This window comes from Brachyhypopomus gauderio, chromosome 19 (genome assembly GCF_052324685.1).
Source record: "Brachyhypopomus gauderio isolate BG-103 chromosome 19, BGAUD_0.2, whole genome shotgun sequence".
Taxonomy (NCBI): domain Eukaryota; kingdom Metazoa; phylum Chordata; class Actinopteri; order Gymnotiformes; family Hypopomidae; genus Brachyhypopomus; species Brachyhypopomus gauderio.
In genome coordinates, this window is record NC_135229.1 from 12,752,501 (window position 1) to 12,768,706 (window position 16,206).

Consider the following 16,206-nt stretch of genomic DNA (forward strand, 5'->3'; position numbering starts at 1 on the left):
GATGGCGTAGATATAGCTAATTAAGAGAGGCGCCTCCATCTGTAATGCAGCTAGGCGGCGCGAATTCAGTCACACTTTGTGAATCGCAACCGACGAATTACGCCGAATCAAGGAGAATGCGTATCCAAACACCACAATGAGCCGATCACTCCAAGAAACACGGCCCATCACACGCTCCTGCCCTGCAAAGTTTGTTTTAGCTCCAAATTCACTCATTAAATGCGACTGCGGGGAGAGTAATTGATATGCGCTGGCAGGCAAGAGACCGCCACGTTTCTCATCAGCAGACGGAGTTGGAGGGAGAGGATGAGGATGCCGGGTTGAAGATGCTCCTGTAGGATCCAGGAAGGATCCAGACAGATGAACGCTAAATTAGCCGTGTGTAAAACACGCGTTTGTAATCTCATCGCATAATTGGCCTTGGCGGGGTTTTTTTTTCCTTTCTTTGCCGGAGACAGATGACAGGGTTGTAATGACTGTCTTCATCTGTCTTGCTTTATTGCTGCGTAATGCGCCGGCGGCACGGACCTGGCCGCGCTCCTGCCGAACCGGAGCTTACGTGCCACAGTTCGGCATCCGCCAGCAAATCCCGTCTCCTCCAGCGATCCTTCAGTGGAAGACTCCTCGCCTCCGACGGTGGGGAAAGCGCCGGGGTCAATAACTCCTTTAATGGACCCTTGCCGAGCATCAAGCGCTGGTTGATGGCTTCGTTTACACGTGTGAACGGCATCACCGATGCTGCCTAAGCGCCCCCGCCATCCCGCTGAATATTATTTAGAAATCCTTGGCTTTTGGTAATGATTACTGACATTCTAACTACCCCAATAAATACTGGCATCCGTCTGGTTTTATTACGAGCTGCGATGAAGATTCATCTCGCAGCAGCTGGAGTCTGGGCCCTCAGAATGGCTCGATACAGATTAGGAGTGAACTAGCTAGACATTCAGACCTCAGAAGAGCAGAAACAGGAGGTCTGGACACAGCTCACTCATAGCAAAGACCCCTAGTAAAAGAGAGGGGGGGGGGCAGGGAGAGGAAAGATGGGTCTCATCGCGTGCAAGGTTTCAGGCGAGAGCCCCCTGGTTCCCACTCTCATCTTTTTCTTCACCCCTCGTTCTCTTTTCCTCTCTCCCCTTTTCATTACTTTATTCCGCTGCTCAGGCATCCCTGCCCTCCATTAAGCTGTGTTGTGTGTGTGTGTGTGTGTGTGTGTGTGTGTGTGTTTGTGTGTGTGTGTGTGTGAGTGTGTGAGTGTGTGACTCCTGGGAAGGACCAGCAGAAAAGGACAGCAGAGAGAGAGAAGGTAGTCAAGTCTGAGCACAAACACATTTGCACACCTACACTTAGCCCGCTGGGATCCAGAGTTATTCTTCATGGCTGTATTTTTCTGTGTGTTATTCTGTATATTTTAAATAAATACTACCAAAATTCATACATACTCTATATATATAGTATGTACACACACACACACACACACACACACACACACACACACACACACACACACACACACACACACACACACACACACGTGCATATGGAGCTAATTATTCTGAGGGATTGTACTGCCTCTTCTGATCTATATGTGAGTATGTGAGTCCTGTCTTTGGAGCAACAAAGCACTGCACACAAGCTGTGATAAGCTGTGGTAGTCATTTCACCACATTATATCTACAATAAAGATCTTACATAAAATAGCGTGTGAAATACAGCACTGAGTTCAGCCAAGCGACACTTCACACTGAGATTAGTCCTCAGAGAGTCAGCAGCTCATGGCCAACAAATATAAACGCTGACTAATTAGGCCGCACTGTCATGAAGACACCTGACTATTGTGAATGGAATTTCCTCCCATATGCCGTATTTTGACATATTATTATTATTTTTTGTTAAATTTTGTTTTCGTTATTAAACCGCATAGATGATTTGCATTAAGAGTTGTGGTCCGACTCAGTGGATATTGTAACCTCGGATTGGACCGCAGCGGTGGACAGAAATACAGTCGCATGTGGGCCCAACTGTGCCGTTGGCTGGCGGCCATTTATGTGAGCAAAGACAGTGGCAACAGAGCCTCTTTGGACAGGGCCAGCGTGGAGACACTATTCCTGAGGTGCTGTGGGGTCTACTTATTTGGCTGGTTAAGAAGACACATGTAACTCAGCTGGACGCCGACTAGCAAATCTCTTCAGGTTGGCAAACGTGTCTAAGATGACCAAAGCAGTTATACGGTGAAGGACTAAAAACATTCCAGCTCAGTATTTGTGGTTTGGTATTCTCTGCCCAGAGAGATCGTAAATATGATTTTTCAGCTGCAGGAATAAACAAGTCGGAGAAACTGTTATGCTTTCAGCAGTGAGAAGCAAAGCACTTGAGTTGCAGAGGTTTCTTGTTAGTGCATCTGTGGACTGAGAGTAAAAATGGCCATGATAGGTATTTAAAACTCAAACTCAAATAACTCAGATAGGTTTTGTTACTAGAGTGATTTTCCTTTTTTTGTTTCCATGCATTTAAATACAGAGATAAAGAGGCTCTTGAGACTAAGAAAAGGGTTTTACTTCTCCTAAATGGGTTTGTAGGTCTTCATCAAGAATCAATGGGGCTGTTAAAATGTGAAATTTAAGTAATATTTACAACAGACTGTAGCTTAGAAAGAATGTTTAGTAAGGACACCAAGATGGTGTGGAGGGTTTATTATGTCTCGGAGACTGACAGTAATGAATAAGCAACCTTCAGATTGCGAGTATTAACCTGAGTCTAAAAATGTCATTGTCACTCAAAGATGATTTTAATTTCCTTAATTACTTCACATGTGATTTACTGCATCAAAGACATTTAGTGCGTAGTTTATGGTGAAGTTTATGGTATTCAGAATGAATAAAATCAGTATTAATAAATGACATCATCTTTCCCTTCACCTCGCTCTCTCTCTCCCTCTCTCTGTCTCTCTCTCTGTCTGTCTCACGCTCTCTAACTGTCTCTCTACACAGCTGCACTCTGATGTAGACAGAGGGGAGGGCAGAGTTAAGTATGTGCTGTCGGGGGAGGGAGCCACCACCATTTTCACCATCGACGAGAACACGGGCGACATCCACGCCACGAAGAGGCTGGACCGCGAGGAACAGGCGTACTACACGCTGCGAGCGCAGGCCCGAGACCGGGCCACCGACCTGCCCGTCGAGCCCGAGTCCGAGTTCGTCATCAAGGTGCAGGACATCAACGACAACGAGCCCCGATTCCCAGACGGGCCGTACCAGGCCCAAGTCCCCGAGATGTCTCCCGTCGGTGAGCCACCACATTCGTAATGAGTCTGGGTAACTGCAGAACCCCCATGTTTCGGTTCGTTACTGGTTACTGTTTACACAGGTCATACACAGCTTGGTAATACTGTAAAAATGCCTGTTTAGCTAAAGAAAATATACTTTAGAGTACTCATCTGACTGATTGCGCAGGCTTTTTGAATTCACCCCCCAGCCCCCCACCCCCTTAAATCAGTCGCAAGGTAGGTAATATTTACACTCTACGTGTGCAGCGAAGACCGTTTGTTTGCTACTGTTTGACCATGCAGAGCACAGAGTGGCTGACAGTGGGAGAGAGATGACATGCTGTTTTATAATAGCAATTAACATGTGGGCTGCCAGTGTCTGTCCAGACCTGGGAGCAAAACCATTAGCCTCTGAAAATGCAGGCGACTGCGTTCTCCACGACTGCGTTACAGATCAATTTAAAATCATTAGTGGCTGAGTGGAGATGAATGGACTTGTTTAATGAGAAAATTATTAATTTAATTTAGTAATTAAGAAACAGGAGATTGTTTGCTACTGCAGACCTTTGCAGCCCTTTTACCCATCTCTCTCTCTCTCTCTCTCTCTCTCTCTCTCTCTCTCTTTCTCCATCTTTCTCTCTATCTCTGTATCTCTCTCCCCATCTCTATCTCACTCTCTCCATCTCTCTCTCACTCTCTCTCTCCAACTTACTCTCTCTCTCTCCACTTCTCTCTCTCTCTCTCTCCTGACACCCAGCATGCAATTTCATAGCAGGCACTTATGATAACACCTTCGGCCTGGTCATTTCTCACACATCGCGTTTATTATTAACACGTGAGCGTGACCACATTAAAACATCACTGTCTAGTCGCCTCGCCCGACCGTGTGAGAAAAAGGTGTACGAATTGAGCTTTCCCCTCGTCAGACATAGGTCTGATCACCCTCATCAGCACCAGACTACAGACAACCTCTTCTTGCCTTCCAGGAGGGGTTAACATCCTGATAAGCTGTCCCACGCGTTACTGCCACCATTCTTGACTGGGAACCCTCTCAAAGCCCATACGTTCTTTAATCAAATGACTCACCCACCGGTCTTCGTTTTGTCAGAAGAGCCAACTTCCCCTTCTGAGTAATTTATTTATTTTTTTGCTGATAGCTCAAATAACCTGGCCTGTCTGATATACCCATATGCACAGGCAGAGTGAGGGAACATATTAATCACTGTGTCATGTCTTATTACGGCACTGAGCATCAGCTAATGAGGAAAGACGGTGTAACTGATCGTCGGAAAGGCTTAAAGTGAACAAAAACGTAACGTATTTCTGACTGAAAGAGCAAACAAGGTCCTGATATGTTCGGCAGCGGGAAATGTTAGCTGTAGAAAATACAGAATAAATTGCCTTATTCTCTGTCTCTAATATAAGTAAAGTGTTTTCTTACACTGTGAGAACACCGAAATTTTAGTCAGGTTCTGTGTGACTATATATAAACATGGCTTAATTTTATCCTTCAGTTGCCATCCATTAGTTAAAAGTCTAAAGCAATTTTCTTCCCAAGCAATAAGCTGGTGGTGAATGTGTGGTGAGAGAGAAATGAAATCACACGCCATCATCTGATAGCAAGCGAAGCCCGTTCACTGGAGGTCCACGTGCCGCGGTATTTTCGTGGCCGCCCTGTTTTCGCTCCTGCACTCCCACCGGCATCCTCCAGATGTTCGGGTTTCAGATAGGACATGAACTGGGCCCGGGCCCAAATGTCTTATTTACTCCTTTCACGAGCAAATGCGTTTAAGGAAGAAATTTCTGCGCTTTTCCGGGGAGAGCCACAGCCCACACCAGCCCATAAATTGTGCTTGAATGAAGGCCCAGCACTTTCCATTAGCCGTTTTACCGTTTAAATAAAATCTATCTGGGATATATCAGCTAGCCAGCCAGGCAATATTAAAGTTCCCTTGCAGTTTTGTACCAGGGCAAAGACATCTATGTTCCAGCTCTAGAAGAACAAGTTCTGAAATACAGATTGTGCATGTGTGCATTTGAAGGGGTGGGGGGGTGCAGGGACTATAATACATGGACAGTAAAAGGAATTAAATCATGAAACTTTTCTGGCAAAAAACCTATCTGCGCTCTTGAGAGCAGATCTTTGAGCAGAGACATAAGGGTCATGAAACTCCACAAGGAGAAGACTTCGAGTCGGGTCACGGGCAGGCTCACGGTGGTGGCGTGCGGCATCGCCCCGGAATTTTTTTTGTGGACGCAGCACTCGGGAAACATGTGGACGCAATCAGGATTACCACGCAAACTAAAGGCACATGCCGTAGAGGCGAGCCGCCCACAGCCCTCCAGATCTCCATCAACTTTCAGGGAAGAGTGGAAATTCAAACAGCTCGTTTCCACTTGAATGAACTGGGGGGCTTTGAATTTATTTTGGTTTCAGATCGTATCCTGCAGTGCTTCAGATCATCGCGATTCCTACGACGTTTAAAGTCACGCGACCTGCGCTGCGTGTTTGTTGTTTCATAGGCACGTCCGTGGTGGAGGTGAAGGCAAGCGACGCGGATGACCCCACGTACGGAAACAGCGCCAGGGTCGTGTACAGCATCCTGGAGGGACAGCCCTATTTCTCTGTGGAACCCAAAACAGGTAAACAACACGGTAGAGAAGGAAACAATAGATGGCAAATGTGCACCAAATGACCAACGTCATCTTTTTGCAAGAGTCCCATGTGCCCTGGTTATCTGCAAGCAATGGAGCACTCTGAGCATTCTTACGTTTGCAATAGCAACAGCTAACCTTTATATTGTCATTGGAGATCTCGTTACTTGTCAGTATTTACGCTGGCAACTATTACACTCTAAGCGTGATACGGTATCCTGTGCTGGGGAGGGTGGGAACTATTTTTAGGTCGCCCGGTACCGCATTCGGACGGCACTGCCGGTTCAAGCCTGACCCGAGGCAAAAGTTTAGCTTGCTGCCACATCTCAATACACAGAGACTTTGGAGAGAAGCCAGGGCACAATCAGGGTGGTTTTGCCCTAGTCAGTCTCGCACTCCCAGGCATCTAGACACGCTTTCATTGCCTCTCGCCGTGCGAGAGTTAAAAATGCCCCGTTGGGTGGCTGTTCGAGGCACGCTGATTATTCTCTGAAATATTTTTGGAAGATTTATTGTCTGGGATCTTCAAGTGGGAATGGCGCCGTGACACGAAATGACGTATCTCACAAGACTATGGTGGAGTCTTGTAATATATCTTGGCCTGTCACATAGGAATAGAATCCTAGAATTAAATAATGCAGTTTAACCAGTCATGACAGCCAAGACACTCCATAGTGAAATCTCCCTCCTCTCAGCTTTCAGATGAAACGAAATTTAGCATTCAGATTTAGAACTTCTACAGTTTCAAAAAGTTATATATATATATATATATATATAACCCATATACTATATATGTATATAAATGTATATGTATGTGAATAATCCTCTTCCCAGTGTTAGTCTTCCTAACGTTTCCCACCCTGTTTCCAGAAGAGCCCCTATCATATGTCACGCGCTAATCTGGGGGAGCTGTCCTTGTGGCAGAGTGTGTCCCTTGAGCGTCTACAGCTTCCTCGTCTTCCCAAATGAGCCGCGTCTCACGTCTCCGTCCTGCTGCAGACAAACGAGTCTGGACGGGAGCGCTGGTTGCCCAGGGTGATGTGTGTGGGATAGCAGACGGCTGGCACGGCCCCCACCACGGTCCCCACCACGGTCCCCACCATGGCCCCCACCACAGACTCTTCCACTCACTCCTGGGTTTGAGCCCGGGTCCCAGCAGTAGGGCGCGAGTCACTTCACTGTGTACGCAACCACTGCTGTGGTTTGGCGCAAGCGCTGTGGTTTGGCATGTTCACGTGTGAGTTTGGGCGTTTTCCCCATGTTACGGCCACATGGGTCGTCAACCGCCTGCGGCATTTGAGTGTGCGCCGTCACACGTCTTAGTGGTTGGCGGTGCGTGCAGCGAGATCGTTGTGGGGCCCACTGGCTCCATTCGCTCCAGAGACCTGGATGGTCCTTGCTTTGCACGTCACCTGATTACAGGAAAACACATATTGAATGCAATCAGTGCACCAGCGGTAAACTGAGGTCATATCTCCTTCCGCATAGGAGGTCTGTCATCATGGACAAATTACAGGCCCTTGATTAAACTTCTTTTTTGCTGTGTGGACTAATTTTAGAATTTTTTTCACTTCTCCCAATGAGGCACTGGAAGCATCGAGTGGCAGCCACGGCAAATAGCAGCGTGTATTGATCACGGTTTACCCCAAACGTCTGGGGCGCAGGACGGAAAACAAGATGTTTAATCGCACGGGAATGAGTCGACGAATGATAATGCCAAAACTAACAAAGATCCAGGGAGGAAATGAATTCCAAGCCCAATGCAGACATCGGTAAAGATGGCCTGTCGCCAAGAGGCATTTTCAAGATATGTTTTTTGCGACGGCCTGAAAGGTCAAGGCTGGAGAAGTTCTGTGCTTCAGCATTAAAGAGTTTAAAACACGGCCGGTCTTGTTTGAATTAAGACGCAGCTTGGCAGACACTGATCCATTCCAGAGTCCTACATCGTTCGTCATGTTTTGAGCCTGTTTCCAACGGGCTGGTTCTAAGACTAGGTCTAATCCTTAACCAAGCTACATTGATGTAGTTCAAGTCTATGCCTAATTATTTCTAGGGAATGCAGTGATTTACAGCTAAAGTAATGATACAGATTGGTAACACCCACTGGTTTCAACAGGTATTGTGAGGACAGCCCTACCCAACATGGACCGTGAGGCAAGGGACCAGTATCTCCTGGTCATCCAGGCGAAAGACATGGGCGGCCAGATGGGCGGTCTCTCGGGGACCACGTCCGTGACCGTCACCCTGACCGACGTCAACGACAACCCTCCGCGCTTTATGCGAAGTACGGCCGTCCACCTCACGCTGAGACTCGCACGTCCACCCTACAGGGACTGCTGTGCCAAACACCAGTCAATGTGCTATTAGCCATAGTGATGAAACAGGGACCGGGGTGTAATTACCTGATGGATCACCTGCTGAATGGAAATCCCCCCTGTGTTTTTCTTCATCTCCTCTAACAAACGAGGAAGAGTGGGCCGGTGTTAATTCAGGTTATATCTCTTTACCCATGTTGTATCGGCAGCAACACAGGAAATTTGGAGTGTGTCGAGCAAATGTCGAGGGAGTTAGCTTGGTACACTGGTACACCATGTGTTGTGGTGAGGGCGGCTGTGTAGCAAGAACAGACCAGACACGGTGGCCAGGTGATAAGAGAAAAAGAAAAATTACATCATCAGAAATTTCTGTGTGTGTGTGTGTGTGTGTGTGTGTGTGTGTGTGTGTGTGTGTGTGGGTGGTATGGGCTCCTCTTGCAGAATCCTATCAGTTTCCCGTGTCCGAGTCTCTGCCTGTGGCGTCAGTGGTGGCGAAGATAAAGGCCCTGGACTCAGACACGGGACCCAACGCCGAGATGGAGTACAGGATTATAGAAGGGGACGGCCTTGGGGTGTTCAGAATCGAGCCAGACAAAGACACCCAGGAAGGGGTCATAGTGTTACAGAAGGTAGGCCACAGAGCCGCCACCCTGGGGCTCCCTTCCCTCTCGTCCAGCCCGATTATGCAGTCCCGCGGACGAGCTTTTTGCAAAGTCCTTCCATATTTAACAAGTGGATTCATGGCTAACACTTGAGCTGCCATCTCTAAGGGCATCATTTTTCCATTGTGCATTAAACTCTTTAATGACTTTAACGGCGCTCCCGCGAACGGCCCACCGAGGTCGCGAAAGCAAAGGACACCGGAGATAAAGGCAGAATTAGGGTGGCGGGCCCGATGCACGCGTGCAGATAATCTACGGCTGGCGATCTGAGGCTAGATACTGCCGATACGTCCGCCGCTGAAATCTTCCCCCGGATCATGTCACAAATAAGCCCCTCGGGCCTTCGAGCTCGGCGTTGACCTGCTCGATGCTGGACTAAAACCACAGCGGAATACACACTGCCACAGCTGTCCTGACTTATCTAGAGGGGACATTTTGCATCGAGAGCACGTGCCAGTGACTCTTTTTCAAACCAGACAGGTGTGATTAATGGCTTTTAGAGAAGCTGTTCCAAAAAGACATTCTAGCCATTGCACATATCCTTCTTAAATTGAAAGCTGCAATGCTACACTGTACTGTCCTCAGATCAGTACTTAGGTGAAATATGGTGCTGTGATGCTACACTGTACTGTCCTCAGATCAGTACTTGAAATGAAATATGAGCTGCAGGGGGCGTAGCAGGTCTGGTGGATGTCATGTTCATTTTTTTATTGCCCAAGCTTGTTTTCAAAAAAAAGGATTCTGATGTCATTTTCTGTCTGTTTTCTTCCTGTCAGTTTTGTTGATGGCTTGAATCTCATGTTGGCTCACGTGAATCTCACGTTAGGCTCTTGTGCATCGGTTACCCCCGACTGATATGTTGACTCCCTCAAATGGCTGATCCTCATTCTCACTGTTCTTTCCCTCCTTCTTCCTCCGCCAGAGTCTCGACTTTGAAACGAAGACGAGCTACACTCTAAAAATCGAGGCGTCCAACAGAAACATCGATCCACGCTTCCGCGCCCACGGACCGTTCAGCGACATGGCGACGGTGCGGCTGGCCGTGGACAACGTGGACGAGCCGCCCGTGTTCGCCGCTCCCCTCAGCAGGATGGCGGTCTCGGAGGCGGCCCGAGTGGGCACCGTGGTTGGCACGGTCTCCGCCCTGGATCCGGACTCCACCAACAGTCCCATCAGGTAGGGGTGCATGGCGAGACTCACCCGCCCATGTAACACGCAGAGAGCTACAGCTCAACGCCAGGAGGACTTTTGCATAGCGTTGTGTTATTGTTAATTACAGCATAATTTTTTTCTTATTTTCTCTTTCAGCATTTTTGAATTACATTGATTAGCTTTGATATTGCAGATTGAGAGAGCATAAAGAGAATTGATTGCCGCGGTTATTAATCCTGTCATGTGGAGCTAATACAGAAGTGTATCGGCGTGTTAATTATAGAACTCCTTCTTCCTAAATGAGCTACTCGCTTGACGTTTGTACTTCAAGATTAATGTTCCCAGCTAACTGTGTTTGGGTGACATGGGCGAGCGGAAAATTATTCTGATTTGTTCAGCAAAATGGGAATAATGTTGATGTTGATGCAACACTGGCATAAAAAAAATCCATCAGAATCCACGACGAGCGATGGCGTTCTTCCCAAGCGCTGGAGACGCCGCCCCGTGCTGAGTTTGCACCTCTGAACATCTGTCTGCAGATACTCGATAGACCGCAACACGGACCTGGAGCGATTCTTCAACATCGAGGCGGCAACCGGGATCATCAGCACGGCCAAGCCTTTGGACCGAGAGCTCAACGCCGTGCACAACATCACCGTCCTCGCCGTCGAAAGCTGTGAGTGCTCGGGTTCGTAGCCGTAGTACAGAACGAGCTCTTATCTTCGTAAAAAAAGGATCCGCTCCACACAAATGTATGCTCTGTTCTTCTTCTACGAGTTCTGTGTCTGGAATCACCACACCGTTTAACTTTTTTTTCTTACAACCTTCATAATTGAGACCTTCAAACCTTCAGAGAAGCATCATTTTCTGACACACAAGTCATTTTTCTTGTCCCGTCACTGCTCCAAACCTCCAGCATCTGGTCTCACTCACTACAATCACAAATTCTATTAGAGTGCAATCCTGCATACTGTAATAACAGATAAGAATTTAAGCCTCCCAAGCAATTTCCCAATGAATATCATTATCCTGAGGCTAGCAGACGTAGACTGGCCCAACAGCTGGTACAGAGCTGAAGTAATCAATATTTCAGACCAGATGTGTATGCCTAGCTGTCTCTGTACTGGCCCTGCGTGTGCTGGCCCTGCGTGTGCTGGCCCTGCGTGTGCTAGCCCTGCGTGTACTGGCCTTGCGTGTACTGGCCCTGCGTGTACTGGCCCTGCGTGTGCTAAACCTGCGTGTACTGGCCCTGCGTGTGCTAGCCCTGCGTGTGCAGGCCCTGCGTGTGCTAACTCTGCGTGTACTGGCCCTGCGTGTGCTGGCCTTGCGTGTGCTGGCCCTGCGTGTGCTAGCCCTGCGTGCGCTAGCCCTGCGTGTGCTTGCCCTGCGTGTGCTTGCCCTGCGTGTGCTGGCCCTGCGTGTGCTGGCCCTGCGTGTGCTAAACCTGCGTGTGCTTGCCCTGCGTCTGCTAGCCTTGCGTGTACTGGCCCTGCGTGTGCTAAACCTGCGTGTACTGGCCCTGCGTGTACTGGCCCTGCGTGTGCTAAACCTGCGTGTGCTAGCTCTGCGTGTGCTGGCCCTGCGTGTGCTGGCCCTGCTGTTCTCTCCCCGTGATGTTGCACATGTTTAACTGAGGTGTACCAGTTCATCGTCTATCGATCTTTGTCATATTCCTCTAAGGTTCCTGAAATGGACCTTGACGTGGAAGATTGAAATTTCTGTCCACTTTTATCTTTTACCTGTCTGGGGGGGTAAGGCACAACAACTCTGAAATTTAAGTTTCGGGTCCATTTGCTTTCATTTTGCCTGCAGCACCATGTTAATAGCATCTAAAAGCACATGGGATGAAAACATTTCTGATATTGGATTTTTACATGCGAAAACTTTTTTTTTCATTTCCCAGCTACAGTGTGTGATGTCCTCTCTCCGTTATATCAGTTCAGCTTATTGCATTAGTTACAGCTCCGACATGCTGGTGACTAGCGGTGGAGTCCCGGATGGCGTCGCTCATCTACAGTGGCCGTGGCACTGGCACAGAGGGCTGATATCAGAGAATGGCAGTACTGCGGTTGGGCATCACGCTCCGGGCAAGTGCCCAGAGCTCCTGCGGTAACAGCAGGCCAACGCCCGGAGAACCGGACCGGCGCCAACGTCTGGCCCGGCCGGGACACGGGTGCGGAGCCTTCAGCCCGTGCCATTTTTTAAACTCAAAAGCTACTGAACTGGCATTGTTGGAGGGGCACGGTGCCCCACCCGGCACTGCCTGGCCGTGCACTGCGGGGTGCGGTGTATGCAAACCTCCATCTGTACAAATGCACCATCACACCCCCCAACCACACAGGTGTAGGAAGCCCCAATGCCATGATGCAGCCGCACCTGTCAGAAGATGAGACCCTACATAGCAGGTTAACAGGCCACGTCTCGGGCTACGTCTGCACATTTCTCTGTCTCTCCTTGACTCCACACTTCGAGATTCGACTCATCAGCTGATTAGCAAGCCCTTCCTGTCAAAAACATTGCATGCGTATAAGAGCAATGAAAACACTAAACTGTACGGGGCAAGAGCGCTCGAGGACCAGGACTCAGAAGCATTCGGTTTACAGGGTCAAGTAAAGAGATGTAAGAGTTGTAGGCTAGGTTTCTCCCTCCAGGTGCAGAGGTCTCAGAGGCTGATGTTGTTAATCTCTCTCTGAGCGAGGACGCAGTACACACCGCTTTTCTCGGGATGGGCGGTGGGAGTGGGGACGGAGTTTGCGGTCGTTTTTGCCCCCCAAACACACACACACACACACACTGTCCCGGCGTGAGACACCGTGCACTATGTGTCTGGATGTCAGACTGGCCTAAGTTCTGCTGTGCGTGCAAGTTCCTCAAGACCTGGCCAGGCGCGAATAATAAATCACACGTTCCAGCGGTACACCGGCCGCAATGACTCAGCACTCACGCCTTAGAGGTTCGGGCCTACAGGGCACTTAGAGGCTCAATCCTACAGGGCTCAGCTGTGCACCACTGTGGTCATGGATAAAGGCCTGCTAATATGTGAAACAAAGGCTCGCTTAAAGAAATGCTTCTTTTTGTGTGGTGTTCCCTTCATTTCCCAGCTGAATCATACAAGCTTTTATCATTTTAAGATGAACTTGTATTTTTAGGTGAAGTCACTGGTGGATTCATTTATAAGTAATGCTTCGCTGATACTGATTTTCAGAGGGATATATATCGGCGCGCAAATAAATGTCAAGCTAATAAATATCTGTGTGGTTTGAGGAGCATATTGTGATAGGAATTTTCTAGACTGATGCAGAGCTAGAGCGCACACACAGTTACACATTCACACACGCCCCCACACTCGCACACACTCACACAGACTGGTTCTTATTAATCAAGGATGTTGTCTGCGCTTGAAGTTGCTGAAGACTGCTTCGGAGTATTCAGCGAATTTCTACCAGCTGTGTCTCTTCTGGTTGACTAAGCGCTGTTTGGCCTCCACAGGTGTTTGGGCTTGGCTCGTGCTGTGAGGAGCACCACAGTAATAGCTGTTATATGCTTACCAAAAAAAAACCCAGGATATGTGGCAAGCCCCCATACGGCATATTAATTCGCTGTTTGCCAACTGTTGCATAAATAATTGCGTCCAACTAGTTTCTCATATACATTGCCAGCCTGGCAAAGACGACCTTGATATAAAATGCAGAAAGAATCAGTCCCATGGGTCCTTCAAACCGCTGAAAATCGAAACACCTTCTTTCGTATTCCTTAATCTTCAGTGGTTTTTTATCCTTTCCCTCTTACTTACCGCGTCCGTGTGAGCTCGGGACCTTGGAACTGGGCCTCTGGTGAACAGGATGATGTCTGCATCGCTGTTTTCATTTGGGCAGGTCGATCCTGATGCAAAGTCGCATGAGACTCTTGTGCTGTTTGTTTGCGGCGGTGTGTGTGTGTGTGTGTGTGTGTGTGTGTGTGTGTGTGTGGTCCGGCCAGCCTCATTTCTGTTCCCACTGCCCTAAAATCACTGAGCCTGAAAAAAAACGCTCGCCTGACTCTAAACCCATAAATAATGCAGCTTCGTCTCGGTCCCATCGAAACCCACACCTCCATATTTACATCTTTCCAAGCACCTCATCCAAAAAGATGAGACTTACAGAACCCGCCTCATGTCCAGAACAGATTGTGTGGACTTTTTATTATGTCCCTTCAGATATGTAATTGTAAACCGTGGGACTTGTATATTTGTTTTGTCTTTGAGCTACAGCAAGTCTTATTAAACCAGAGATCCGTACTACCAAGCACCAGGAGATTCAAAGATGCATAAAATCTAAGACGATTGCTGTGCATGTTGTGCTAAGCTAACTGGGAGGTCTGAGTGTGATGAGAAGATTTCACTGGCTGCATCCTAACTCTCTCTCTCTCTCTCTCTCTCTCCTCCAGTGGACCCAACACAGGTTGGAAAAGGGGTCACTCTCATCACGGTGATGGACGTGAACGACAACGCCCCAGTCTTCGCTTTAGAATACGAGACGTTCCTGTGTGAGAACGGCGGTCCAGGCCAGGTAGTCCGACGACTCTCGTTCACGACTCCTCACCGAATGGCTCCCGAGTTCGCCAAAGCAAAACAACTGCTGGTGTCATTAGCAAGTGCCTCCAGGCCAAAACGCGCTCTCCCTCTCTCGTATCTGTGACATTTTCAAATGCGGACAGACCGCTGCTTTACTTCGTCCCACACGCACGGCCACTGAACTAGAGGCTGAATGTGACGGTCTCCGTCCTTTCCAAAGTGCAGCAGTTCACCAAGAGTTCATGCTTGATGAATAAAACAAATTAGTTTGGTAAGGGTGACAGGCGAATGTACAGAGCATAAAACCTCATACTCCAAAATGTACTTAATTAGCCATTAAGTTTTGTTTGATTGGCAGCTCAAGGCCCCGGGAGGGTTCTCCTTTGGAAGACTCACCGGTCAGACAAGGCAGGTTTTTTCTTAACTGCACATTTTAAAGGTGCGGTATGTAAAATGTGTTTGTTACTATTGAAAGGAGTTGCATAACTGAGTCAAGAAGAAAAAAAACATCTTCTAAAAACTAGCGACCCGCTGCTACGAGTCCCCCTTGTAAATCATGAAATATTCATCCAGAAGCAAGAGCTGTCGGGTCGGATTTGGCAGGAGTTGTTCAGACCACGTCAGACATATTAATGTCTCATACACGGTCTGAAAAAATAAGGTCTTGCTTGATGGGCCGGTTACCCGAGTAACCTTAGCGGGGGAGTGGCTTATAATGCTGATCCGTACAACGCTGAAAGTTAATGAATGGGAGGACGGAGATATCGCTGAATAAGGAGACAGTGGAGAATCCGAGCCGGCCGTCCTGTGTAGCTTCACCTTTGGTCCAAGCGGAGTGATGCAGAGCTGAAGATATGAGATGGAGCTTCAAGGCTCCAGCTAAGAGCAGAACATCCTGGTGTTTCAGAGGTGCCGACAAACGTGAAGGAATTATTATTGGTGTGGAATTGAATGTTTCCTTTGTGATTTAATGCGATGTACTTTGCTGATGGATCTTTTGTTGTTTGAACAACCAGGCTGGCCATTATTCTGATTACTTCCAGTGCTGTTGTCTATCTGACTTTGTGAACAATGCTATGTGTAACGTACTTTCTTGTTACAAAAAGTAGCTACATTTCCTTTTCATTATCAAGTCATTCATTATTGAGTCTGAACTGTAGTATCCGGAGTTATCATGGCTAACGTTGGCTTGTGAAACTCACCTAATCCATGATTCTTGGGGGTGCATTGGCTCACGTTAGCAAGCAATTTCAAAACAATGGATATTCGGCCAAAACTGTTAGCTTCAAAGCACAGCAAAGCATAGGTTTCTGGGAGAACACTACCTTCTCCTAGCTAGACTGCTCATAATGTTGATGATATAAACCCAGCCAGACAAAGATAAACTGTCATATTGACCAGCCACTCTTACAGCTAAAGTTAACCACTGATGCAAAGTATCACGTGAGCGGGGAGGTGGGGGGGGTGGAGGGATTGGAGGAGTTGGGGGGGGGGGGGGTGGTTGATCTTGACCTCCAGCCAGCTGAGAACGCAGAGGACCCAGCTGTTCTGAAGCAAAAACAAAAAGAGGCTTCGATGCAGATTTTCATGGCAGGTCGCTCTAATCAG

General features: G+C 48.1%; 1 protein-coding gene across 1 annotated transcript in view; it reads left to right on the forward strand.

The window, feature by feature from the left end:
* Positions 1-16,206, forward strand: part of cdh7a (cadherin 7a) — a 45,270-nt gene that overhangs the window by 13,902 nt on the left and 15,162 nt on the right. The window contains 7 exon segments of the mRNA XM_076981714.1: positions 2,988-3,282; positions 5,786-5,905; positions 8,034-8,201; positions 8,674-8,861; positions 9,817-10,070; positions 10,586-10,722; positions 14,472-14,593. Coding sequence (XP_076837829.1) covers positions 2,988-3,282; positions 5,786-5,905; positions 8,034-8,201; positions 8,674-8,861; positions 9,817-10,070; positions 10,586-10,722; positions 14,472-14,593 — 1,284 coding nt within the window.